The sequence below is a fragment of the Muscardinus avellanarius genome, assembly GCF_963383645.1.
Source record: "Muscardinus avellanarius genome assembly, chromosome: 1".
Lineage (NCBI taxonomy): Eukaryota > Metazoa > Chordata > Mammalia > Rodentia > Gliridae > Muscardinus > Muscardinus avellanarius.
This window is the reverse complement of record NC_137786.1, coordinates 219,931,037-219,955,150: the sequence shown is the minus strand read 5'-3', so window position 1 is coordinate 219,955,150 and position 24,114 is coordinate 219,931,037. Positions and strand designations below refer to the sequence as shown.

At 39.5% G+C, this 24,114-nt stretch overlaps 1 protein-coding gene across 3 annotated transcripts in view; it reads left to right on the top strand.

The window, feature by feature from the left end:
- The window catches only part of CKAP5 (cytoskeleton associated protein 5), a gene marked incomplete at its 3' end in the record, with an annotated part of 103,838 nt that overhangs the window by 11,649 nt on the left and 68,075 nt on the right, over positions 1–24,114 (top strand). For all 3 annotated transcript variants that reach the window (XM_080696363.1, XM_080696362.1, XM_080696361.1), the window contains exons 7-12: positions 1,427–1,540; positions 7,946–8,050; positions 16,601–16,690; positions 16,795–16,959; positions 17,442–17,570; positions 19,615–19,797. In XM_080696363.1, the coding sequence (XP_080552489.1) occupies positions 1,427–1,540; positions 7,946–8,050; positions 16,601–16,690; positions 16,795–16,959; positions 17,442–17,570; positions 19,615–19,797 (786 nt within the window). The remainder of the gene's footprint in view (positions 1–1,426; positions 1,541–7,945; positions 8,051–16,600; positions 16,691–16,794; positions 16,960–17,441; positions 17,571–19,614; positions 19,798–24,114) is intronic.

The following is a 24,114-nucleotide window of genomic DNA, read 5'->3' as shown; positions in this document are numbered from 1 at the left end:
TCCCAAGCGTGGGGATTACAAGCATGCGCCACCACGCCCGGCTAGAGATAACATTTTTGAAAATGCAGACTTTACTGCTGTTTTTTGTTTGTTTGTTTGTTTTTTGTTTTGTTTTTTTATTTTGTGGGTCTGGGGATAGAACCCAGGGGCATTCAACCTCAGAGCTATACGCCCTGCCATATTTTTTATCCTTTATCTTGAAACCGGCTTTCACTGAGTTGCAGAGGGCCTCACTAAGTAGCTGAAGCTGTCCGCGAACCGCGATCCTCTAGTCTCAGCCTCCCAAATGCTGGGATTACAAGTGTGCGCCACCATGCCTGGCCAAACTTTACTGTATTAAAACATGATCAAAACTCTAGTGGCTTCCTTGGGTCTTAGGATGGTGTCTTAAAAATCATCCTGTGGCCATGGAAACCATCTATGGTACCTTTGAGGCCCCATTTACCTTCTAGTTGATCTCCAAATTATTCTTTCTTGCTTCCGCTGTATTGGACTTGTCTCAGTAGCAACTGTGTGTCCCTCCCTCCCTCTCCTCGCCTCTCTTTCTGTCCCTCTCTCCTCCCTTCCTCCTTCTCCTCTCCTCTCCTCTTCTCTTCTCTTCTCTTCTCTTCTCTTCTCTTCTCCTCTCTCTCTCTCTCTCTCTGCCTTAACATATGCAATTCTTTGAACGTAAAATATTCTTCTCCCAATGTTCACCTAGTAATGCCTTTTCATCTTCTAGGTCTCACTTTAAGCATCACTTTTTTAGAGGAGGTCCTGACTGCCTAAATTAGGTTTAGTCCTCTGACTGTATACCAAAACCACTTGTACTTCATAGTGATTAAGACCTGTTAGTTATTTATGGAAGATCTTCCTAGTGCTGCTGTCAACTCCTTAAGTAATTAACTTCTGTCAAGGAAATATTTGATAATTGAATTAAACTATTATCTCCTCCAGGGTGGAGAGTTATTTTATTTTTGTATTCCTTGTTCTTTCACATAATGGATGTTTAATTTGTTGAATGATTATTTGATCTCTAATGAAACATATTCTACGTTATATTTATAAAACAAAGGATTAGCATTATACTCACAGTCATAAAATTGATCTTCAAGATTAGAACAGTTTTGGTTACTGTTTATATGATTGTTATTTTCTGGTCTTTTTTATATTGTCAGTATAAAAATTTCTTTCCTGTAATGATACCACTGTGAGATGGACTAGAAATGAAGTTTTTTCATGATTTCTGTTTGGTACCTGTTTACTAATATTTGCCTAGAAAATGAGATAGAAAAATGAGGCATTCTGTTTACTTATATTACTTTAGGGTTATGAAATCTTATGAAAGTACATTTTATATGTTTTTAAATTGGTTGAGTGCAAGAAATAGACTTGTTCTACTCTTTCATTTTTTTATTCCACAAGTGACTCATATTGTGTCTTACAGGAGGCAAAAAAATGGCAAGAGAGAAAAGAAGCCCTGGAAGCTGTAGAGGTATTAGTAAAAAATCCCAAACTGGAAGCTGGTGACTATGCGGATTTAGTAAAAGCATTAAAGAAGGTAAATGGGAATTTCAGTTTTAATATCCTAATAACAGCCCAGGCCATTGAATTTTCCTTCACCCATGATTCAGTGATTTTTTTAAAAATTACACACATATTGTCACTTAAGCAATCATATATTATTTTAAGATTTTAAAAATTATCATCCTAAAAAAAATAAAAAATAAAAATTATCATCCTAAGTTTGTTTGGAGAGATTAGTTTTCAGTCTTACATATATTATAGAATACTACCTTGGGCCATTTTATACAGAGGCATCAACAGAAAGCACAGGAATGCCAAAAACAAGGCATTTATTTATTTATTTTTATTTTTGGTGGTACTGGGGTTCCTAGAAGCCCTTCTACCTCCAGGCTACACTCCCAGACCTATTTTATACTTTTTATTTGGAAACAGGGTCTCTTAAGCCAGCGAGGCTGGCTCCGAACCAGCACAATCCTCCTGTTTCCACCTCCCAAGCGCGGGGATTACAAGCGTGTGCCACCACGCCCGGCAACAAGGCACCTATTTAAAACAGACCATTAAACAGACACTTGTAGTTGGATGTAGTACATACGTGTAATCCCCATTGGGAGACTGAGAGATGGATCTCAGGTACAAGGCCATCTTCAACAATTTATCTAGACCCTGTCTCATAATAAAAATAAAATGGCCAGGTGTGGTGGCATACTCCAGTAATCCTAGTACTTGGGAAGCTAAAACAAGAGAATCACAGGTGCCAGTTTCAGCAATAGTGAGGTCCTTAGTATAACCAAGGGGCATTCTACCTCTGAGCAATACCTCCAGCCCTAGTTTTTATTCTTTATTTGGAAACAGTCTCACTGAGTTGCAGAGGGCCTCACTAAGTAGCTGAGACTGTCTTTGAACCGTGATCTTACTATCTCAGCCTCCCAAATGCAGGGATTACAAGCATGCGCCACCACACCCAGCTGGGTTCTTGTTTTTAGTTAGTTTAGAAAAATTAGCCAGAACTGCACTGCTACAAGCTTAAGCAAAGTTTTATTATTACAAGGTGGGGGAGTAGATTAAAGCACTACATCCGATAAGACAGTAGAGTGCCTTGAAAGTAAGACACTCAGCCCTTGCCAAGTTAGGTGATGTATACATGTATGTCTCCACCATCTTGTATCCCATTAAGATGCGTGACTACAATGCACCAAAACATTTTTTTAAAAAAAGAAAGACACTGAGGTCTTAGATCACATAAAATATTTTTATAGGAATTTATTATCTCCCATTAATTTCTCCCATCCTGCTTAGCCAGTAGTCCCTTTATCCCACCCAAAATAGATGCAGGCCTGCCAGTTATCTCTGCTGTATTAGCTTTTTCTATTAGTCTTTTTTAGCCGGGCATGGTGTCGCATGCTTATAATCCCAGTGCTTATGAGGCTGAGACAGGAGGATCACACAGGTTCAAAGCCAGCCTCAGCTACTTAGTGAGACCCTGTTTCCAAATAAAATATAAAAATTTGGTCTGGGAGTATAGCCCGGAGGTAGAAAAGCCCTTAGGTTCCTCCCCCAGTACCACACACACACACAAAAACAAACAAACAAACAACAAAACTATTAGTCTTTTTTGTTCAGCCTCACAAAGACAGGTCTTACATCACTGATCAAATGACCTTGGTTACCAAGGTCAGGGGGCTGCATGGTAGAAGCCTGTTTTATTTTTATTTTTAAAGCATGTATTGTCCACCTCTGTCCTTGGGGAGTTCTCAGCTTTTCCTTATCTCTATCTGCTAAAAGTTACTTACTATGTTGAAAACTTCTTTTATAGTAAAGAAACGAAAGCCGGGTGTGGTGGCACACGCTTGTAATCCCCGCGCTTGGGAGGCAGAGACAGGAGGATCGTGCAGGTTCGAAGCCAGCCGCGTGCGCTGGCTTAGGAGACCCTGTTTCCAAATAAAAATGTAAAAAAAAATAGGTCTGGGAGTGTAGCCCGGAGGTAGAAGGGCTTCCAGGAACCCCAGTACCACCCAAAAATAAGAAAGAAAGAAAGAAAAAAGAAACAAAAGACACCAGAATATAGTTTTTAAAAGTATGGAGGTCTTAGGGGCTATAACTACTTTGTGTCATTAGCAATTATTAGGCTATAGCTTGCTATTTTTATTTTATTTATTTATTTATTTATTTATTTATTTATTTATTTATTTATTTATTTATGGTAGTACTGGGGATGGAACCCTTCTACATAGACTCCGGGTTACACTCCTAGACCTATTTTATATTTTATATGGAAACAGGGTATCTTAAGCCAGCGAGGCTGGCTTCTAACCTGTGCCATCCTCCTGTCTCTGCCTCCCAAGCACAGGGATTACAAGCGTGCGCCACCATGCCCGGGTTGCTTTTTATTTTTTAACCTTAGTCTAAACTGTTCTGAGAGTCTATATGATTATTTTTCTAAGTGCAGGTGTTTGTGTTTTTTAACATTCAGTTTTTAGCTGGGCTAATTAGCAACTTTTAGCTAACCAAAATCAGCCTTGGCTGCTGCTCTTGGCTTACAGGTTGAGACAGAGAAAATTATTTTATTTTTCTAAATATGAAAGCTTGTTCTTATTAGCAAATAATACCATTCTTATTAGCAATCGATACAGGCTTAGTCCCCATTACTCAGCAACCTAGCGAGACTCGGTTTCAAAATTAAAATAAAACAGGGACTGGGGGGCATAGCTCAGAGGTAGAATGCCTTTGGACTAAAGCCCCAGTGCAAAAAATAATTGAAAAGGACTGAAGGTGTAGCTCAGGAGTAGAATGGGGGTTCAGCCTCCAACAAACAAACATTTATAGTGTGAGATACGAAACAAGGCAGAACATTGCCTTCTTCTGCATTGTAAATATTAGACAGCTCAAATCTTCATAGCTTTGCACTTATCTGACTGACCAGAAAAGTGCCATAAGTATTGATTTGGGGATTATAAATAAATTTTAGCAAGTTGGTGAGTTTACCAGTATGGATCTATAAGTAGAGTCAACTGTATTTCCTAATAGTTGGCCTATCTCTGCTTTCCTTCAAGTGGTTCTTGGAGACCAGGATCTGTCTTGTCAAATTTTTGTTCAGTCATCAGTTTTCCATCTTAAAGAACCATAGATTTAGCCAGGCATGATCACACAGGCTTGTAATCCTAGTACTTGGGAGACTGAGACTGCAGGATCAAAGGTTCATGTCCAGCCTCAGCTACTTAGTAAGGCCCTTTGCAACTCAGTGGAACCCTGTTTCAAAATAAAGAAAAGAATTAAAAATAGGGCTGGGGGTGTAGCTTGAAGGTAGAATGCCCCTGGGTTCCATCCCCATTACCACACACACAAAAAAAAGGGCACGTTTTTGTTTTGACTCCTGTTAACTACTGGCTTATATTACTGGTTAAAGATAATACTAATTGATAATTACCTAAAATAATGTTTCATTTTAACTCTATAGGCCCAGGTTATGAGAAAAGTTATAGCAGAAAAAAATTATAGAAGTTTTCTCTCATTTCTTTCTTATTTTGAAAGCAGCATCTTGTTATGTTCTGAAGGTGGTCTTGAATTTATGAGCTCAAGTGATCTTACTGCCTCAGCCTCCTAAGTAGCTGGGCCCCCATGCCTGGCTAGCACTTTTTGTTTTGTTTCGCTTGGAGGCTGAGATAGGAGGATTGCACAGGTTTGAAGCCAGCCTTACCTACTTAGGCTCTCAGCAACTCAGTGAGACCCTTTTTCCAAATAGAATTTAAAATAGGTCTGGGAGTATATCCTGGAGGTAGAAAGCCTCTGGGTTCCACCCCCGTACCCCCCCACAAAAAAGAAAGAAATACTAGTTCACCAAGCAGGGGGATTAGACGTGTGCGCCACTATGCCCAGCTATGAACTAGTTTTTCTTAGGTAAGGTCTGACATGTTTTTTGATGACTATTCCTGGAATATACATTGATTTATTTGGGGCTACTGAGGGTTGAACCCAGGGCATTTAACTCTGAGCTACATCCCTAGCCCTTTTTATTTTGTAACAGGGTCTTACTAGATTGCTGAGATAAGACTCTCAGTAAGTTACTGAGGCTGTCCTTGAATCTGCAATTTTCTTGTGTCAGCCTCCCAAGTACTGGTATTACAGGTATGCACCACCACACCTAGCCTAGACTGTACATTTACATGATAAATACAAAGTCCAGCAACTAGTCATATCTTGAGGTTTTTTTGTTTGTTTGTTTGTTTTGCGGGTTTGGAGATGGAACCCAGGGGCATTTAACCTCCGAGCTACACCCCCTGCCCTATTTTTTATTCTTTATTTTGAAACCGGGTCTCACTGAGTTGCGGAGGGCCTCACTAAGTAGCTGAGGCTGTCCACGAACCGCAATCCTCCGGTCTCAGCCTCCCAAATGCTGGGATTATAAGCGTGAGCTACCACGCCCGTCTTGAGTTGTTTTGGTAAGAAAAAATACTGAGAATATTTACAAATGTCAGTGGCAAGTTCAATACAGACCTAAAAGGGAAGGTTTTTTTCTACATAAACTTGTAATTAGAAATTTAACAAAATGTTAAGACCCGAATTTAATCTTTTTATGAGGAAAATGGTCATGCCATAACGTGTGTGTATAGAAAGAACATGCTTTAATAACGAGAGCAAAGGCTTTCAAGTCAAATAGACATAGAAATCAGCACTACCATTTGCTAGTAATGTGACGTTGAGCAAGTTAATATCTTTGATTTTTAAACTTCAGATAATAATAGTACCTAATCATGTGGTTTGGGTGAGAATTAAATTTAAAAGCATCAAGAAAATGGTGCCTAATTTGTTTTTTGTTTTTGTACTAGAGTTTGAACCCAGGGACTTTTTACCTTTGAGCTACATACCTCCAGTCCTTTTTGAAACAAGGTCTCACTAAGTAGCTGAGGCTGGCTGCAAACCTCCGATCCTCTTGTCTCAGCCTCCCAAGTACTGGGATTACAAGTGTGCGCCACCACACCTGGCTCCTCAGTCCTTTTTTATTTTGAAATAGAGTCTCCCTAAATTGCTGAGGCTGACCTCAAACCTGCAATCCTCTTGTCTTAGCCACTCAAGTACGGGAATTACTGGTGTGCACCACCCTACCTGCCTTTCTAATTTCTCTCTCTCTCCCTTTTATTTTATTTTATTTTGCTAGGTATTGAACCTAGGGGTACTCTACCTCTGAGCTACGCCTCCAGCCCTATTTTACTTTTTATTTGGAATAAGGTCTTGCTGAGACTGAGACTGGTCTCTCAGACTTGGGACCTTCCTGTCTCACCTTCCCAAGTACCAGGGTTATAAGCAGGCACCATCATGCTTGTCTTTCTCATTTGTTTTTTAATATTTGTCCCTTAATTCTTACTTTACAGTATGTAAGTAGTACATATAAGTGACAACTAGAACTTCTTTAGAATTCTTTTTTTTTCTTTTTTTCTTTCTTTTTGGTGGTACTGGGGGTGGAACCCAGAGGCTTTCTACCTCTGGGCTACACTCCCAGACCTATTTTATACTTTATTTAGAAACAGGGTCTCGCTAAGTTGCTGAGAGCCTCATTAAGTAGCTGAGGCTGGCTTCGAACCTGTGCGATTCTCCTGTCTCAGCCTCCCAAGTGTGGGGATTACAAGTGTGCGCCACCACGCCCGGCTGGACTAGAACTTCTTACGTGCTACATATTAGGGGTTGTGTAATACAAGTAGAATAGAAGCGTTTAGGAGCATTTATAAGTGGAGTGGCTTAACACCAACTGACTTGGACATTATACCACAGTAAAATCTTACCAGGAAATAACCAGTTATATAGCTACTACTGTCTTGTTTAATTGACACAGATTGCAGCCATGAATTTAGGTAAGTGCTAGGCTTTGGGGCATAGGAGGGTGATAGTATAGTATAAACAATGCTGCGTGAGAATCTGCTAAGTCACTCGAAATACATGTTTGATGATCATTATATGACCAGAATGGCAGCTGCTAGGCCAGGAGTTCTCCCAAAGGAATGGTTACAGTGACATTTGCAATTTACAGTCCTCATTGACTTCCTGCAGCAATTTTTATTAGTGCTGTTTGGGTATAACAGAGACCTGCTGCCCTGTAATGTCTTTAAGACATATACTATTTTTCCCCCATCCCAAAGTAAAGTCAGTAGACCTCCAGCTTCTCTGCCATTATCACCTCCTGCTAGTTGTGCAATGCTGACAGTCAAGATGCCACTACTTAAAGAGCTGACAATTTGAAGTTGTGGTTTTGTGTGTTTTATTGGTAGAACTTAAAAAGGCTGCTAAATTCACTATTATCAATGAGAAATAAAGATTTTTCACTTTTGTAGGAAATAAAATTGATCATCCCTTAGTATAATAGCTTTCAGAGTTATTTTGAAAATACATTTTAATACTTTTCTACTGGACTGTGACAGTTTTCTTTTTCTTTTTGTTCCCCCCTTTGTAGGTTGTTGGAAAGGACACCAATGTCATGTTGGTAGCTTTGGCAGCAAAATGTCTTACTGGCCTGGCTGTTGGGCTAAGGAAGAAATTTGGACAATATGCTGGACATGTAAGTAACATTCCTTTTTATTTTTTTTTTTAATTAATTTTATTTGAGGGTTTTTTTGGTACCGGGGATGGAACTCAGGGGCATTATACTTCTGAGCTATACACCTAGCCCTATTTTTCATTCTTTATTTTGCTTTATTTTATTTTTTATACATTTGCCGCAAACCGGCTCAGTCGAGATTGGGGTGATCCCACTCACGATCGAAAATCTCAGAAAAGATGGGGGAGGATAGGGTGCCGTACTGCAGCCACTTATCTGCAGCGATTCTTTCCCTTCTAGGAAATAAATTTCTTTAAGTTCCTATTTACGGCGCTTCTGGAAAGAATCTGACATGGACAAGAGCTTCTTGAGCTAATGACACTTTATTACAAGAACCCAGAAAAATATATACCCTTCACCAGTGAGGTTAATAATAAGAGAAAAGAGGGGAGTGCAATCATTGTAAAACAGTAGTGAATAACATGTAAACAAAGGTAAAAAAAAAACGAATCCGGCATTCAAGAGATTAGCTCGGATCTTCTCCTGCTCTTGCAGACAGGCAGTTCCAAAGGGCAACTTCCAGAAGAAACGGGCACACCCAGGGCTTGGAGGCCTCTCAGGGAATCTTCTTTAACTTTTTTGGAACTTTCCATCTTTAGGGGTCAGTCCATATGGCAGGCATGGGGGGATGTGGTGATCCAGGTGTTGCCCACCTTGCCTTCTAAAATCTGAAAGCTTAAACTCACAACACAGTTTGGCAGATAAACACCAAAAAATACCATGAAGTTTTTAGATTTAGTTGTCAGATACTTCCTTAGCTGCAGAACACTTTTCCTCAAACGATAGGCTTATTAGAAACCTATTCCTTTTTTAATAATCGATTTCCACACCACAGTCCTTCTGCAACCTGCTTTTAATCTTTCTAATTCTTTTCTTTCCCATTTGGGACAATCTTATGATAAGCTCTTCTTCATACAAGAATCCTTTCTTATTCTCACCATATTTCCTTTCTTTTACACATTTATTATTCTTTCCTTTGTTCAGACATATTCATTTCTTAGCCACATGGTGCCTCCCTGTCTCGGGCAGGCTCATGCTGGGTGTAAAGGTCAAGAATCTTCCTAGCCTTCAGCTCCATTGTATTGGGCAGTATTAGTTGCTCATAAACTAGGTTGCTTTGATGTCACACCCAACATTTGTCTTCCCGTATCTGGGCAGGATCACAAAAAGAGGGGTAAATAGAGGCATCGGGTCGCCTCCCCCTTCTAGGGCCTTTTGTTGTAAGTTAGTGATTAGGTTGAAGGTCAGAGATAGAGGGGAGATCTGCGTTTGTAATTACTGACTGGAATGCTGCCACTGCATCTAAATTTTAACTAGATTTTATTACCATTTGAACAAAGCCGAGGACGTTTAGAGGCTTAGACAAATTACCAGAAAGTTTGTTTTTAATGGACTCAGTTTCTCTCACAGTCCTGATCTTACACCACCGGAGCAATTCGTGTAGAGAGTTAAAAGAATCATTACCAAAAGAATAATAGTTAGGAAAGAATATCTAAAAATGGGAAGTACTTTGGCCAGAGACCACACCTTCTCTCAGGGCTTATTTCTCGCGTTGAGATCTTGCCTATTGGCTGCATGAGTGGTTTTCATGCAGATGCCGAGAGAGCTGGTGTCTGCATACATTTACTTATTTATTTTCAGAAAAAATCTATCCTAACATGAAATATGAACTCTTAAACACCCAAAACAATCTCGAAAAGAACACAGCTAGAAGATGTACAATTTCTAATTTCAAACCTTATAAAGCAAGAATAATCAGAACAGTGTAGTACTGCTATAAAGGCAGATATATAAACCAGTGGAGTAAAATAAAAAGCCTAGAAATAAATTCTTCCATATATGGTCAAGTTATTTTTGACAAGGTTTCCAAGAACATTTGATGAAGGAAATAATAATCTTTTCTCTAAATATTGTTTGATGGGGTGTGTCTATATAGCGCCTAAGGAGATTTGGCCTGAGCGGCCTACGGCCTAAGGCAAAACTTTAAGTAAAGTGATTCAGCAAAAAAGGGGCAAAGATGGCGTGTGGAGGAAGCTAGGAAGGCGTGGTTTCCCCATTCATTATGGGTGGGGAGACTGAGCGGTTTTTCCCTTTCTACCTTTAAAGGAGCTTTCCACACACATGAATGGCTCATGTACTGGCCTGGGATTGGCTGTAAACTATGTGCTAGTGATCTTTATCCGGTATAGGCTAGGCTATTTCTCATGGGAATTCCCCTCGTGGTTTGGTGCTATATAATATGAGTGCTTGGAGAGAAATAGGTGAGATCTTGCTTGACTTGACTCCCGGCTCGTGGGTTTGTGTTCGAGTCGTCGGTACTCATCATCTCCCAAGCCCCGTCAGCTGTTGGGTTGGATTCCCGACAATTGTTGAAAAATAACAATTACATGAAAATGCATAAAATTGGACCCTTACCTAACACCATATACAAATATTAATTCAAAATAGATAAAAAACCTAAATGTAAATCTTAAGACTATAAACTTTTAGAAGGAAACCTGGGTCATAAAACTTCACAACATTGAAATTGGCAGTGATTTCTTAGGTATGATTCCAAAGGCACAGGCAACAAAAGAATAAAAACAAACTTCATAAAAATTTTAAAAAATGTACAACCAAAGACAATGCAAACAGAATTAAAAGAATGGGATAAAATATTTCCAAATGCTATATCTGAAGGTATATTAATATTCCAAAAAGAAATCCTAAAAATTAGCAACAATAAAAGCAAACAATACAATTTAGAAATAGGTAAAAGACTAGGTAATGAATCTCCAAAGATTTTTATATGACTAATAAACACATGAATATCACTCATCATTATCATAATATAACTAATCATTAAGGAAATACAAATAAAAACTATACTCAAATACTACTTCACAATTATTAGGATGGCTACTTAACATGAATTACCTTGCTCCAGGTCTTTACCTTGAATTTGTTACTAACTTTACTTATAAAGTGTGCTTCTTGTAAGCAGCAGATGGATTGATTCTGTTTTTTAATCCATCTTGCCACTTTATGTCTTTCTATTGGGGAATTGAGGCCACTTACATTCAGTGTTATTATTGAGAGAACTTTTAATTTCTAACATGTTAAGATTTTATTTCTGTTTGATATACTGTTTATTCTTCTTTGCTAAATTGTCTGCTGGATGGAAAATCTTATTTCTCTGGTTCTGGTGTGTAGTACCTATTTCTTCTTTGTAGTTAATCTCCTTGAGTATTTTCTCTAGTGCTGGTTTTGAAGACATAAATTCCTTTAGTTTCTGTTTGTTGTGGAAGCTTCTTATTTCCCCATCTAATTTGATAGGTAGTTTTGCTGGGTAGGAAATTTTTGGCTGGAAGTTGTTTTCTTTCAGAGTTTGGAATATGTTACTCCAAGCCCTTCTGGCTCTCATGACATGGTTTGGGAAGTCTGGGGTGATTCTAATTGGTTTGCCTCTGAATGTCACTTAGCCCTTTGTTTTTGTTGCATTTAAGATTCTCTGCTTGGCTTCCACATTGGTCATTTTGACAATTATGTGGCATGGGGAACCTTTTCTCTGATCCTGTTTAAAGGGAATTCTTTAAGTTTCCTGGACCCGTGTATCGACCTCTTGCTCTATGTTTGGAAAGTTTTCTGCTATTATTTCTTTTAAGAGATTATTAATTCCTTTGGTTTCACCTTCTTTTCCCTCCTCTATTCTGATTATTCTTAGGTTAGCTCTCTTAAAATGGGCCCATATTTCTTCAATGTCAGATTCCTGCTGTCTGATTTTTTTTTCTAAATTATAAATTATGCATTTGTTTTTGGAGTGATCATCTTCTAGGAGCGAGATTCTATTCTCCATGTGGTCTAATCGATTGTTTATAGTTTTTTTGTTTTATTTTGTTTTTGGTGGCACTTGGGTTTCTGGAAGCCCTTCTACCACCGGGCTACACTCCCAAACCTGTTTTTTAAATATTTTTATTTGGAAATGGTCTCTTAAGCCAGCGGGGCTAGTTTTGAACCTGCTCAATCCTCCTGTCTCCGCCTCCCAAGCAAGGGGATTACAAGCATGCGCCACCACGCCTGGCACCAATTGTTTATGGTTTTAATTGATGTCTTTACTTCAATGATTGCATCCTTTATTTCTTTTATACTCTCTCTAAATTCTTTTCAAAAGTCCTGTATTATTTCTACAGGTATATTTCTGATTTGATCTTCTGAAGATCTCTGAATTTCTGTGTTAACAGGTTCTGATATTATGGGGTTGTGGGCATTCATTGCTCTTTTGTTGTTCCTCTTTCCCATGATTTCAGAAGTTTGTGCCTTCTCGGGGTTCTTTCCCGGGTCACCACGACTTTACGTAGGGTGCTGTGAGTCTGGAGTTTGTGGTAATCTCAGCCGCCAGTACTCCTTTATTGGGTTATATCGTAAAGTCTCAGATCCAGGGAATTAATTGAGCTCGCACAAGACCGTGGGGGTGCCGGGCTGGGCATTTTCCCACAGGGAGCTGCAACTAGGGTATGGTATCTCTACCACAGCTACTCCTTCACTGAGTTGGTCTGTAAAATTTCAGACCCAGGGAGATTATCAAAGCTGCGAAAATACCTGGGCATGCAGTGCTGGGATTTCTCCTGTAGGGGGCCATAATCTGGAGCTGTCGCGGCCTGGTGAACTCGAAGCCGCTGCTGGCAATATGGTGCTGCTGCCATGCCCTTGGCCGTGAGGCTGGCATATTTCTTTTCTGGTTTTGAGCTCCATTCTGAGTCCCTGGAAGGCATAGCTGAGGCTGTCCGCAAACCGCAGTCCTCTGGTCTCAGCTTCCAAATGCTGGGATTACAAGTGTGCACCACTATGCCTGGCATATCTGAGTTTTTATATTATAGAGTTATTATCTAGTCTCACTTGAGTTATGGTAAAAAATAATAATAATAATAATTTCAATAGCTGGGCGTAGTGGCGCATGCTTGTAATCCCAGCATTTTGGAGGCTGAGACCGGAGGATCACGGTTTGCGGAAATCCTTAGCTACTTAGTGAGGCCCTCTGCAAGTCAATGATACCCTTTTTCAAAATAAAGAATAAAAAATTGGGCAGGGGGTGTAGCTTGGAGGTCAAATGCCTCTGAGTTCCATCCCCAGACTCGCAGAAAAATAAATAATAAAAATAATTTCAGAAACTTAACAAAAGAAAACACTACCAAATAAAATGAATCATGACTGACTTATCAGAGCAATAAAAATAAAAAAATAAAAATAAATTTTTAGCTGGGTGTGGTGGTGCACACTTGTAATCTCAGTACTTAGGAGGCTAAGAGGATTGCAGTTTCAAGGATAGCCTCAGCAAGTAGTGAGACTCAACCTAGTGAGACTCAGAAAACAAAGTTTAGCAATACCCTTCATAATTTAGTGAAATCCTGTGTCAAACTAAAAAAAATAGGTTAAGCATTGGGGTATAGCTCAGAGGTGGAACACCTTGGTTCAGTTCCCAGTAACTAATACATATACACACACATCCATAAAGCACTTAGACATGTAAATGATAATTTAAATAAATTACAATTTGCTTTTATAGCAGCAAGTATTTATATAAAGATATCAATATATTAACTAGCATCTGCTCAGTTTCTTTTTTTTGTTTTGTTTTGTTTTCTTTGTGGTATTAGGGATGGAACCCAGAGGCATTCTACCTCCGAGTTACACCCTCAGTCCTATTTTTTTATTCTTTTTTTGAAACAGGTTCTCACTGAGTTGCAAAGGGCCTCACTAAGTATCTGAGGCTGTCCTCCAACTGGGATTCTCTTGTCTTAGCCTCCCAAATGCAGGGATTACAAGCCTACTTTACCACGCCTATTTAGTTTCTTATTTTTTACTAGAATATTTTATACTTTTGTCTTAAGAATAGCTTCTTAAGGTAGAAAAGAGTATCTGGGGGTGAGGTGTGGTAGTAGGGATTGAACCCAAGGACATTCTACCTCTGAACTACACCACCAGCCCTATTGTTTTGTTTTGTTTTTGAGGTACTTGGAATGGAATCCAGAGGCCTTCTACCTCCAAGCTACTATTTTTTTATTCTTTATTTTGAAACAGGGTCACACTGAGTTGCAAAGGTCCTCACTAAGTAGCTGAGGCTGTCTGCGAACCATGATCCTCCTGTCTCAGCCTCCTGAATGCTGGGATTACAAGCGTGCACCTCCACGCCCAGCCTCCAGCCCCATTTTATTTTTTATTTTAATACAGGTTCTCACTAAGTTGCAGAGGGCCTCACTAAATTGTTGAGGCTGGCTACCAATCTGTAATCCTCCTGTCTTAGCTTCCCAAGTACTAGGATTACAGGCACTACTACATGCAACTTGGTTTTTTGTTTGTTTTTTGGTGGGACTGGCAATTGAAGCAAGGGATGTTGTGCCTCTGAGCTGCATCCCCAGGCTTTTATTATTTATTTTATTTTTTTTTTTTTTCGGAACTGAAGATTGAACCCCGGGGCTTATCACCTCTGAGTACCTCCCCAGCCTGATTTTATTCTTTATTTTGAAACAAGGTCACACTAAGCTGCCGAGGGCCTTGCTAAGTATCTGAGGCTGGTCGCAAACCCGGATCCTCTTGTCTCAGCCTCCCAAGTACTGGAATTACAAGCGTGCACCCCACACCTGGCTGTTTTTAATTTTGAAACATTTTCTTGCTAAATTACAGCACCCAGGTCTCACCCTGCATTTCTCCTGTCTCAGCCTCCCAGGTACTGAGATTACAGTCATGCAACACTCCACGCTAAACCTTTTGATGCTTTTAAAAAAATTTTTTGAGCACAACTTAATGCTCTGTAGTTGGGACGCCAAGACAGGAGGATTGCAGATTTGAGGCCAGCGTCAACAATTTAGCAAGAGCCTATTCCAAAATAAAAAAATAAAAAGGTCTGGCAGCATAACTCAGAGGTAGAATGTCCCTGAGTTCAATCTCCATCCCCAAAAAATAGGCTATGGATATGGCTCAGTGGCAGGGCATCCCCTGAGTTCAGTCCTCAGTACTGCAAATAATAAGAGGAATATGTACTATACCTATTTCCCTACCCTGAATTCTCCTAGCTGAGATCCTTTTTTAAAATGAGCTCCAGCTGGGCATGGTGGCACACGCTTGTAATCCCCAAGCTTGGGAGGCAGATACAGGAGGAGCTCATAGGCTCAAAGCCAGCCGCGCTGGCTTAAGAGACCCCGTTTCCAAATAAAAAAGTGTAAAAATAGGTCTGGGAGTGTAGCCCAGAGGTAGAAGAGTTTCCAGGAACCCCAATACCACCACCACCAACAACAAAATTAAAATGAGCTCTAGCCGGGCATGGTGGCGCACGCTTGGAATCCTCGCACTTAGGAAGCTGAGACAGGAGGATCGCACAGGTTCGAAGCTAGCCTCGACTACTTAGTGAAGCTCTCAGCAACTTAGTGAAACTCTCGGCAACTTAGTGAAACCCTGTTTCCAAATAAAAAAAACTTTTGAAAAAAGGTCTGAGAGTATAGCCTGGAGCCTGGGTTCCACCCCCAATAAGCCAGGTGTAGTGGCACATACTTGTAATCACAGCATTCAGGAGGCTGAGACTAAAGGATCTCAGGTTCACAGCCAGCCTCAGCTACTTAGCGAGGCCCTTTGCAACTCAGTGAGACCTTGTTTTAAAAATTAAAAACCCAGCCAGGCGTGGTGGCGCACGCTTGTAATTCCCGCGCTTTGGAGGCGGAGACAGAAGTATCGGAGCAGGTTCGAAGCCAGCTGTCGCTGGCTTAAGAGACCCTGTTTCCAAATAAAAATATAAAAAATAGGTCTGGGAGTGTAGCCTGGAGGTAGAAGGGCTTCCAGGAACCCCAGTATCAGATAAATAAATAAATAAATAAATGAAAACCCTAAAAAAATAGGTCTGGGGTTTAGCTCAGAGATACAGTGCCCCTGGGTTCCATTCCCAGTACTGCCAAAAAAAAAAAAAAAAAAAAAAAAAAGCTGGGTGTAGTGGCGCACACTTGTAATCCCAGCATTTGAGAGGTTGAGACAGGAGGATCCCGGTTCACAGATAGCCTTGGCTACTTAGGCCCTTTGCAACTCAGTGAGATCCTGTTTCAAAATAAAGAATTAAAAAATAGGGCTGGAGGTGTAGCTCGGAGGTAGAATGCCCCTGGGTTCCATCCCCAATACTGCAAAATAAAAGGAAAAGAAAAGAAAATATATAATTCAATGGGTTTAGTATAATCACAAAGTTGTATAACAATCACCATACCATCTAACCATTCCAGAACTTTTATAGCACACTAAAAATAAAACCCATTCCTATTAGCAGTTACTCCTTGTTCTTTTCTCCTTCTAGACCCTGGCTACCACTAATCTACTCTCTGCCTCTATAAATTTAACATTTCATGTAAATTCAAATCATGTAATATGTGGTCATTTGTTACTGGCTGCTTTCATTTAGCATAATTTTGAAATTTTTGGTTCAGCCAAGCAATAGCAGGTATTATTACTTCATTTCTTTTTGTTGCCAAATAGTATTATCGCTGTTCACTTTTACAGGTTGTGCCAACCATATTGGAGAAATTCAAAGAAAAGAAGCCTCAAGTAGTACAAGCCCTACAAGAAGCAATTGATGCCATCTTCCTTACTGTGAGTTGACAGCATGAATTTGTGGTTTTATCTAAAGCAAATTTTGTCGACATGATGTCCATTCTTTATAATTGAGGGATCTCGTTGACCTCTATTCTTTCTAGACTACACTACAGAACATCAGTGAGGATGTTTTAGCAGTAATGGATAATAAAAATCCAACCATTAAGCAGCAGACATCTCTCTTTATTGCAAGAAGCTTCCGTCACTGCACTGCCTCTACCCTGCCAAAGAGCTTGCTGAAGCCTTTTTGTGCTGCTCTACTTAAGGTATGGACTGTCTTTGTCATTGGGGAAATATTTTATACCCAGGCAAGATTTTTTTTCTACTAATTATGTACAGTGACTACTTGATTTTCATACTGTAGATGATGATCTTTTAAGAAACAGACCTCTAATTCTGGCAACTGAATTCAAATTCTTGTGACTTTTCCGATTTTTTAAGGATACCATATATTATTTCACTAGCACATTTTGTTTCAACATTCAGCTGTGTGCTGGTGTTAGCTGGATCTTGCCAAGAATAGGGATCAAATCTGGAGTATTTGAAGATCTTTGAGAGTAAGGTATTTTAGAGGGTAAAGGAAAAATTAAGGACTTGCTGAACAGATAACCAAAGGTTGCCTTAACCCAGAGGGATTTCTGAAAGAGTAATTGTTAACTGACAAAGCAAAGCTATCAATCTGAATTGAAATTAATAATGCCTAAAGTACTTTGTATTGAAGATTATTTTGCTTGCTTCCTGAGTATAGCATATCAACGATTCTGCTCCTGAAGTCAGAGATGCTGCATTTGAAGCATTGGGTACTGCTTTGAAGGTGGTTGGTGAGAAAGCAGTAAACCCATTCTTAGCTGATGTAGACAAACTCAAGCTTGATAAGGTAAATTATTATTGAATTATAATGAAGTTGAATCCTGTCTCTTTTATCATGACTTTGTCTCTTATTAATTAGTATCCTTTTGATCAGGATTTCTCTATTTTTACTGCCACTCACAATAAGAAGGAAGTTCTACATTGAACACACATGTGCACAATTAAAATAAGTTTTAGAGAATGCTTTCTAGTATTTTTTGTTTTCAATTTTGTCTGTTATATTTACTAAGAAGAACATGTTGAGCCAGGCATTGTATGGTACATGTCTGTAATCCTAGGCCCTCTGCAATTTAGTTGAGATCCTGTTTCAAAATAAGAAAATAGATTTGGGGGTATAGCCCAGAGGTAGAACAACCATGGGTTCAATCCCCGGTACCAGAGCAAAAAAGAAAAAAGTATTGATTATTAAGTCATGAAACTTATTTCATTCTTCACTGGTAATTCATACTAGAGTTTGAAAACATAACTTCTGAAGATTTAAATTGTATCATAGGCTACAGTGGTGATATTAATAGAAATTTCTTTTAAATTATAACCAAACAGCTGCATGACTTCCAGGCGTGATGACACATTCTTGTAATCTCAGTACTTGAGAGGCTAAGACAGGAGGATCTCAGGCTCGAGGCCAGCCTCAGCAACAAGTGAGGCCCTCTGCAACTTAGTGAGACCCTGTCTAAAAATAAAAATAAAATAGGTCTGGGGGTGTAGCTTGGAGATAGAATGCCCTTCAGTTCAATCCCCAGTACCACCAAAACTGGCTGATTGACCAATCTGTAGAGAAGGTGAAAACAACATTGTGAGATAAATTGGTTTCCAATAATCTGAAAAATTACCTTTCTAAATGTGAATATCTTCCATCAAAATGTGGCTATCGTAAGTGTATTATATATGTTTGTTTTTTCTATTTTTGCTTTCTTGTTTGGTTTTTTGGGTTTTTTTTTTTTTTTTTTTTTTTTGGTGTATGTGTGTGTGTTACTGGGGATGGAACTCAGGGGCCTTCTACCTCCAGGCCACACCCCTAGACTGTTGTATTTTTTATTTGAAAACAAGGTCTGATTTGCTGAGAGGCTCATTAAATTGCTGAAGCTGGCTTCCAACCTGCAATCCTCCTGTCCCTGCCTCCCAAGTACTAGGATTACAAGCATTCACTACCATGCCTTGCAAATGATTTAGAATCCTATTTTGTGGCTAGGGACTGTGGTGCTAACTTGTAATCCCAGTACTTGGGAGACTGAAACAAGAGAATCACAGATTCACAGCCAGCCTCATCAACTTCATGAGGCCCTCCACAACGTAGTGAGTCCCTCTTTCAAAATAAAATAGAGTTAGGCTGGGCATGGTGGCACACACTTGTAATCCCAGCATCTGGGAGGCTAATAACTGAGGATTGCGGTTCGCGGACAACCTCAGCTACTTAGTGAGGTCTGCCGCAACTTAGTGAGACCCTGTTTCAAAATAAATAAAAAATAGGGCTGGGGGTGTAGCTCAGAGGTAGGATGCCCTTGGGTTCTATCCCTAGTACCACAAAAAATAAAGTAAAATGGAATTAGGTGCATAGCTCAATGGTAGAATGCTTCTGGGTTTAATCCCCAGGAACACACACACACACACACACACACACACACACACACACACACACACACACACTTGTAATTTGTGAAGAAGTGAAATGTTAGAGCTGGGTTTGGTGGTGCATGCTTGTAATCCCAGTATTTGGGAGGCTGAGGCAGGAGGATCCGAGTTTGCAACAGCCTCACCTACTTAGTGAGTCCCTTTGCAACTCCGTGAGCCCTGTTTCAAAATAAAGATAAAAAATAGGGCTGGGGGTGTAGCTTGGAGGTAGAATGCCCCTGGGTTCCATCCCCAGTACTGGAGAAAAAAAAAGTGAAATGTTAAAATATACCTACTGCCAAGAAAATTTGAATGATTTATCTTTTTTATAAAAGAAACTTTTCTCTGAATTCTCGTATAGTTGTGGCTTAGAAATGATTAACAATGTAGTTGCGTTTCATTGTGGGCTTACTGATGTAAATCTTATTTTCATTTTTCAGATCAAAGAATGTTCAGAAAAAGTAGAATTGGTACATGGTAAGAAAGCTGGACTAGCAACTGATAAGAAGGAATTCAAACCTGTGCCTGGAAGGACTGCTGCATCAGGAGCTGCAGGAGATAAAGACACAAAGGACATTTCAGCACCCAAACCAGGACCCTTGAAAAAGGCACCTGCTAACAAGGTCAATAGATGGTTTAAAAATTACAATTAAGCCAGGTGTGATGGCGCACACTTGTAATTTCAGTACCTATGAAGCTGAGACAGGAGGATATCTCACAGGTTCATAGCCAGCCTCAGCTACTTAGTGAGGCTCTGAGCAACTTAGTGAGACCCTCTTTCCAAATAAAATATAAAAAATAGGTTTGGGAGTGTAGCCTGGAGGTAGAAGGCCCCTGGGCTCCATCCCCAATACCACACATAAATGAAAGAAAGGAAGGAAGGAAGGAAGGAAGGAAGGGAGGGAGGGAGGGAGGGAGGAAGGAAGGAAGGAAGGAAGGAGGAATTTAGCCAGGCATGGTGGCACACACTTGTAATCCTAGTACTTGGGAGGCTGAGACAGGAGGATCACAGGTTCAAGGAGAGCCTCAGCAGTTTAGTGAGGTTCTCAGCAACCTAGTGAGACCCTGTTTCCAAATAAAAAATAAAATCGGTCCTGGGGTATAGTTCAGAAGTAAAATGCCTCTGGATTCAATTACTGGTGCCACAAAAGAAAAAAAGCTTAAATTTAGCAAATTAGAATCTGATTCTCAACTTCATGGTTATTCATCCTGGATTGGTCTATTTCAGAAATGGATTCATTGACCACATTAAAACTAAAGCATTTAGAACATTTATTAATAAACATAATAGTACATTTGGCTATTTAAAACCTTTAATAGATATAAAAATGTACAGGAGTATTTTTGTTGTGGTAAAATAAACATAACAATTTTTACTATCATAACCCCCCCCCCTTTTTTTTTTTCCTTTTCTTTTTTCTTGTTTGGCTCTACTGGGAATTAAACCCAGGGCCTCACACATAACTAGCCAATTGCTGAGCTGTATCCCCAGCACTTTGCATTTTATGTTGTGGTAGGGTCTCACTAAGTTGCCCAGGCTGGTCTTAAACTGGCTACTTCAGCCTTCTGAGTCACTGGGAATATGGGCATGCACTACCATGCCAGCTTTCTGAATCATTAAATACATTTCTATGGTATTATATACATTCATAATGTTGGGCAGTCAGTATCACCATCTATCTCTAGAACTATACCCATTAAACAATAACTTTATTATTTTTTTTTACTTCTAACACCATTTCTATTTATTTATTTATTTGAACCTACAATTCTCTTGTTTTATTTTTAAATTTTTTAATTTTTATTTGGTCATATTGAAAATGACATACATTCAGACTGTGCTTGGTGACCTTCGCCCAACAATGAGTGTCCAGTTTGACCATGCTACATTCATACTTTTACACATATTCGAATGTAGCTCCTCCATTAATCAACCTCAGCCTTCTTCCTCTCCTACTCCTACTCTCCCATTCTAGGTTTGCTGAGGTAACAATTTACTTGCTTTCTTTTTTATTTTTAATTCTTTATTTTGAAACAGGGTCTCACTGAGTTGCAGAGGGACTCACTATGTAGCTGAGGCTGTCCTTGATCCACATCCTTCTATCTCAGCCTCCCAAATGCTGGGATTACAAGCATGTGCCGCCACACCTGGCTTAAACAATAACTTTCTAAACCTCTCTTCCAGCAGCTCCTAATAAGCACCACTGTTCTCTCTTTTTGTTTATTTTCTTGTTTGCTTGCTTGTTTTTGCAGTGCTGGGGTTAGAGCTTAAGCTTGCTAGGCAAGTTCTCTACCACTGAATCATATTCCGAGCCCTTTTTTCTGTTTCTATGATTTCAACTATTATATTGAGTATAATATTTTCTCCCTCCTTCTCCTACTCCCTCTCTTCCTTACTCCCTCCATCAATTCCTTCCTTCTTTCTGGTGCTGAGGATTGAACTCAGCTCAGGCTACACAAGTGATCTTCCACTGAACTACTGAACTCCTCCTCTCCCAGCCCAGGATTTTCTGTTTATGTGTGATTCTGGGTATTGAGGCCAGGGGTATGCTACCTCTGAACCACACCTCTAATTTTATCTTTTTTTTTTTTTTTTTTTTTTTGGTGGTGGTACTGGAGATGGAACCCAGGGGCCTTCTACCTCCAGGCTACACTCCCAGACCTATTTTATATTTTATTTGGAAACAGGGTCTCTTAAGCCAGCTAAGGCTGGCTTTGAACCTGCATGATCCTCCTGTCTCAGCCTCCCAAATGCGGGGATTATAAGTGTGCGCCACCATGCCGGGCTGATTTTATCTTTTTGATTTGGAAACAGGGCCTTGCTAAGTTTCTGAGGCTGGCTTCAAACCTGCAATCCTGTTTCAGCCTCTCAAGAACTGGGATTACAGGCATGTGCCACCATTCCTGGTTTTTTGGTTTGTGGTACTAGGGATTAAATCCAGGGTCATTCTACTTCCAAGCTATACCCTCAGCCTTTTTTATGTTTTGTTTTGAAACAGGGTCTCTCCAGGTTGCTGTAGTTTTTTGTATTCTTAATTTGAAACAGGGTGTCACTAAGTTGCAGAGGGCATGACTAAGTAGCTGAGGCTGTCCATGAATTTGCAGTCCTCCTGGCCCTGCTTCCCAAGTACTGGTATTACAAACATGAGCCATCACATTTGGCTTGTTCTTATTTTGAAAAGATGAGGACAGTATAAGTATCTAATCTCCTGAGCCAACTAACATGTAAGATGATAAATCAATTTATAAATAAACATGTCTGTTAAAAAAAAAATAGGCAAGCCAAGCGCGGTGGCGCACGCTTGTAATCCCCGCGCTTGGGAGACAGAGACATGAGGATCGCGCTGGTTTGAAGAGACCCTGTTTTCAAATAAAAAAGTATAAAATAGGTCTGGGAGTGTAGCCCAGAGGTAGAAGGGTTTCCAGGAACCCCAGTACCACCAAAAAAAAAAAAAAAAAGAAGAAGAAAAGAAAAAAATAGGCAATTTGTTCATTGAGTTGCCTCTCTATGTAGAGAGTGATACAGAAAAGAACCTAGAGAAAGTGTTTTAGTTAATGAATAAAGAATTTTTCTTGAAGCCAGGTGTGTTGATACATGCTTGTAATATTTGGGAGGCTGAGAAAGGATTGCAGGTTTGAAGCCAATGTCAGCAACATATAAAGGATCTTCACAACTTATTGAGACCCTGTTTTAAAATATAAAAACAAAATAGGGCTGGGGTATAGCTCAGAGTAGACTCCCACTGGTTTCAATCCTCAGCACCCCCTAAAAAGATTTTTTTTTTTCTTTGAGACAGTCTTGCTATGTTTCCTAGGCTGGCTCAAGAGATCCTCTTGCCCTAGCCTCCAGAGTAACTGGGACTACAGACACATGACCACCATGCTCATGCTCCATTTTTAGGGTTAGAAAACAATGGAATTTCGTGATAGGGTTGTTATTATAAACCATCTAAAGCATACTGCTGATAAGAATTGACAAGTATTAGAGGTTTCTATTTAGTTAAAAAAAAAAAAAACCTAGTATCTTAGTATTGCTGAGTATATCTTAAGATCTTGGAAATCTTGGAATATGTTTAAGCTAACATTGGTTTGAGAACGAATCTAGATGCTGAAGATGAAGTTGGTCATCTGTTTTATCTTTTTTAAGTTTGAGGCATTTAAGAAATAAAGCAGTAGAAGGAACAACATGAACAGGGATGGATGGATGGATGGATCAGTGGATGGATAGATGGATACTTTGACATGATTAAATATATACAGAGGCCAGGCATGGTGGTGCACGCTTGTAATCCCAGCATTTGGGAGGCTGAGACTGGAAGATCGCGGTTCGCAGACAGCCTCAACTACTTAGTGAGGCCCTCCACAACTTAGTGAGACCCTGTTTCAAAAATAAAGAATAAAAAATTGGGCAGGGCTTATCGCTTAGAGGTCGAATACCTCTGGATTCCATCCCCAGACCCGCAAAAAATCATTCCAGTATTGTAAAGATGGTTTTATATTAATATTAAAAAATTTACTAAATATGCTGGGCATGGGTGGCACACACGCTTGTAATCTCCGTGCTTGGGAAGTGGAGACAGGAGGATTGTTCACGTTTGAAGCCAGCCATGCTGGCTTAAGAGACCCTGTTTCCATATAAAAATTATGTAAAATAGATCTGACCCCAGTACCACAAAAAAAAAATTTACTAAATATGTACATAAGAAATCTAATGTCAGACATTGAAAAGGAATGTAATAATTTTAACATTTTCTTGATGAAAATTTTTAATCATATAGAAATGGATAGATACTTTGACATGATTAAATATATACAAGAGATCTACAGGTAGTAGTCAAAGTGGCAAAAGTACTCCAGCATTATGTTAAATAATGGTGAAATACTAAAAGTATCTTGTTAAAGTAAGAAATAAAAAAATGCTAGTACTATTATCATTTAAT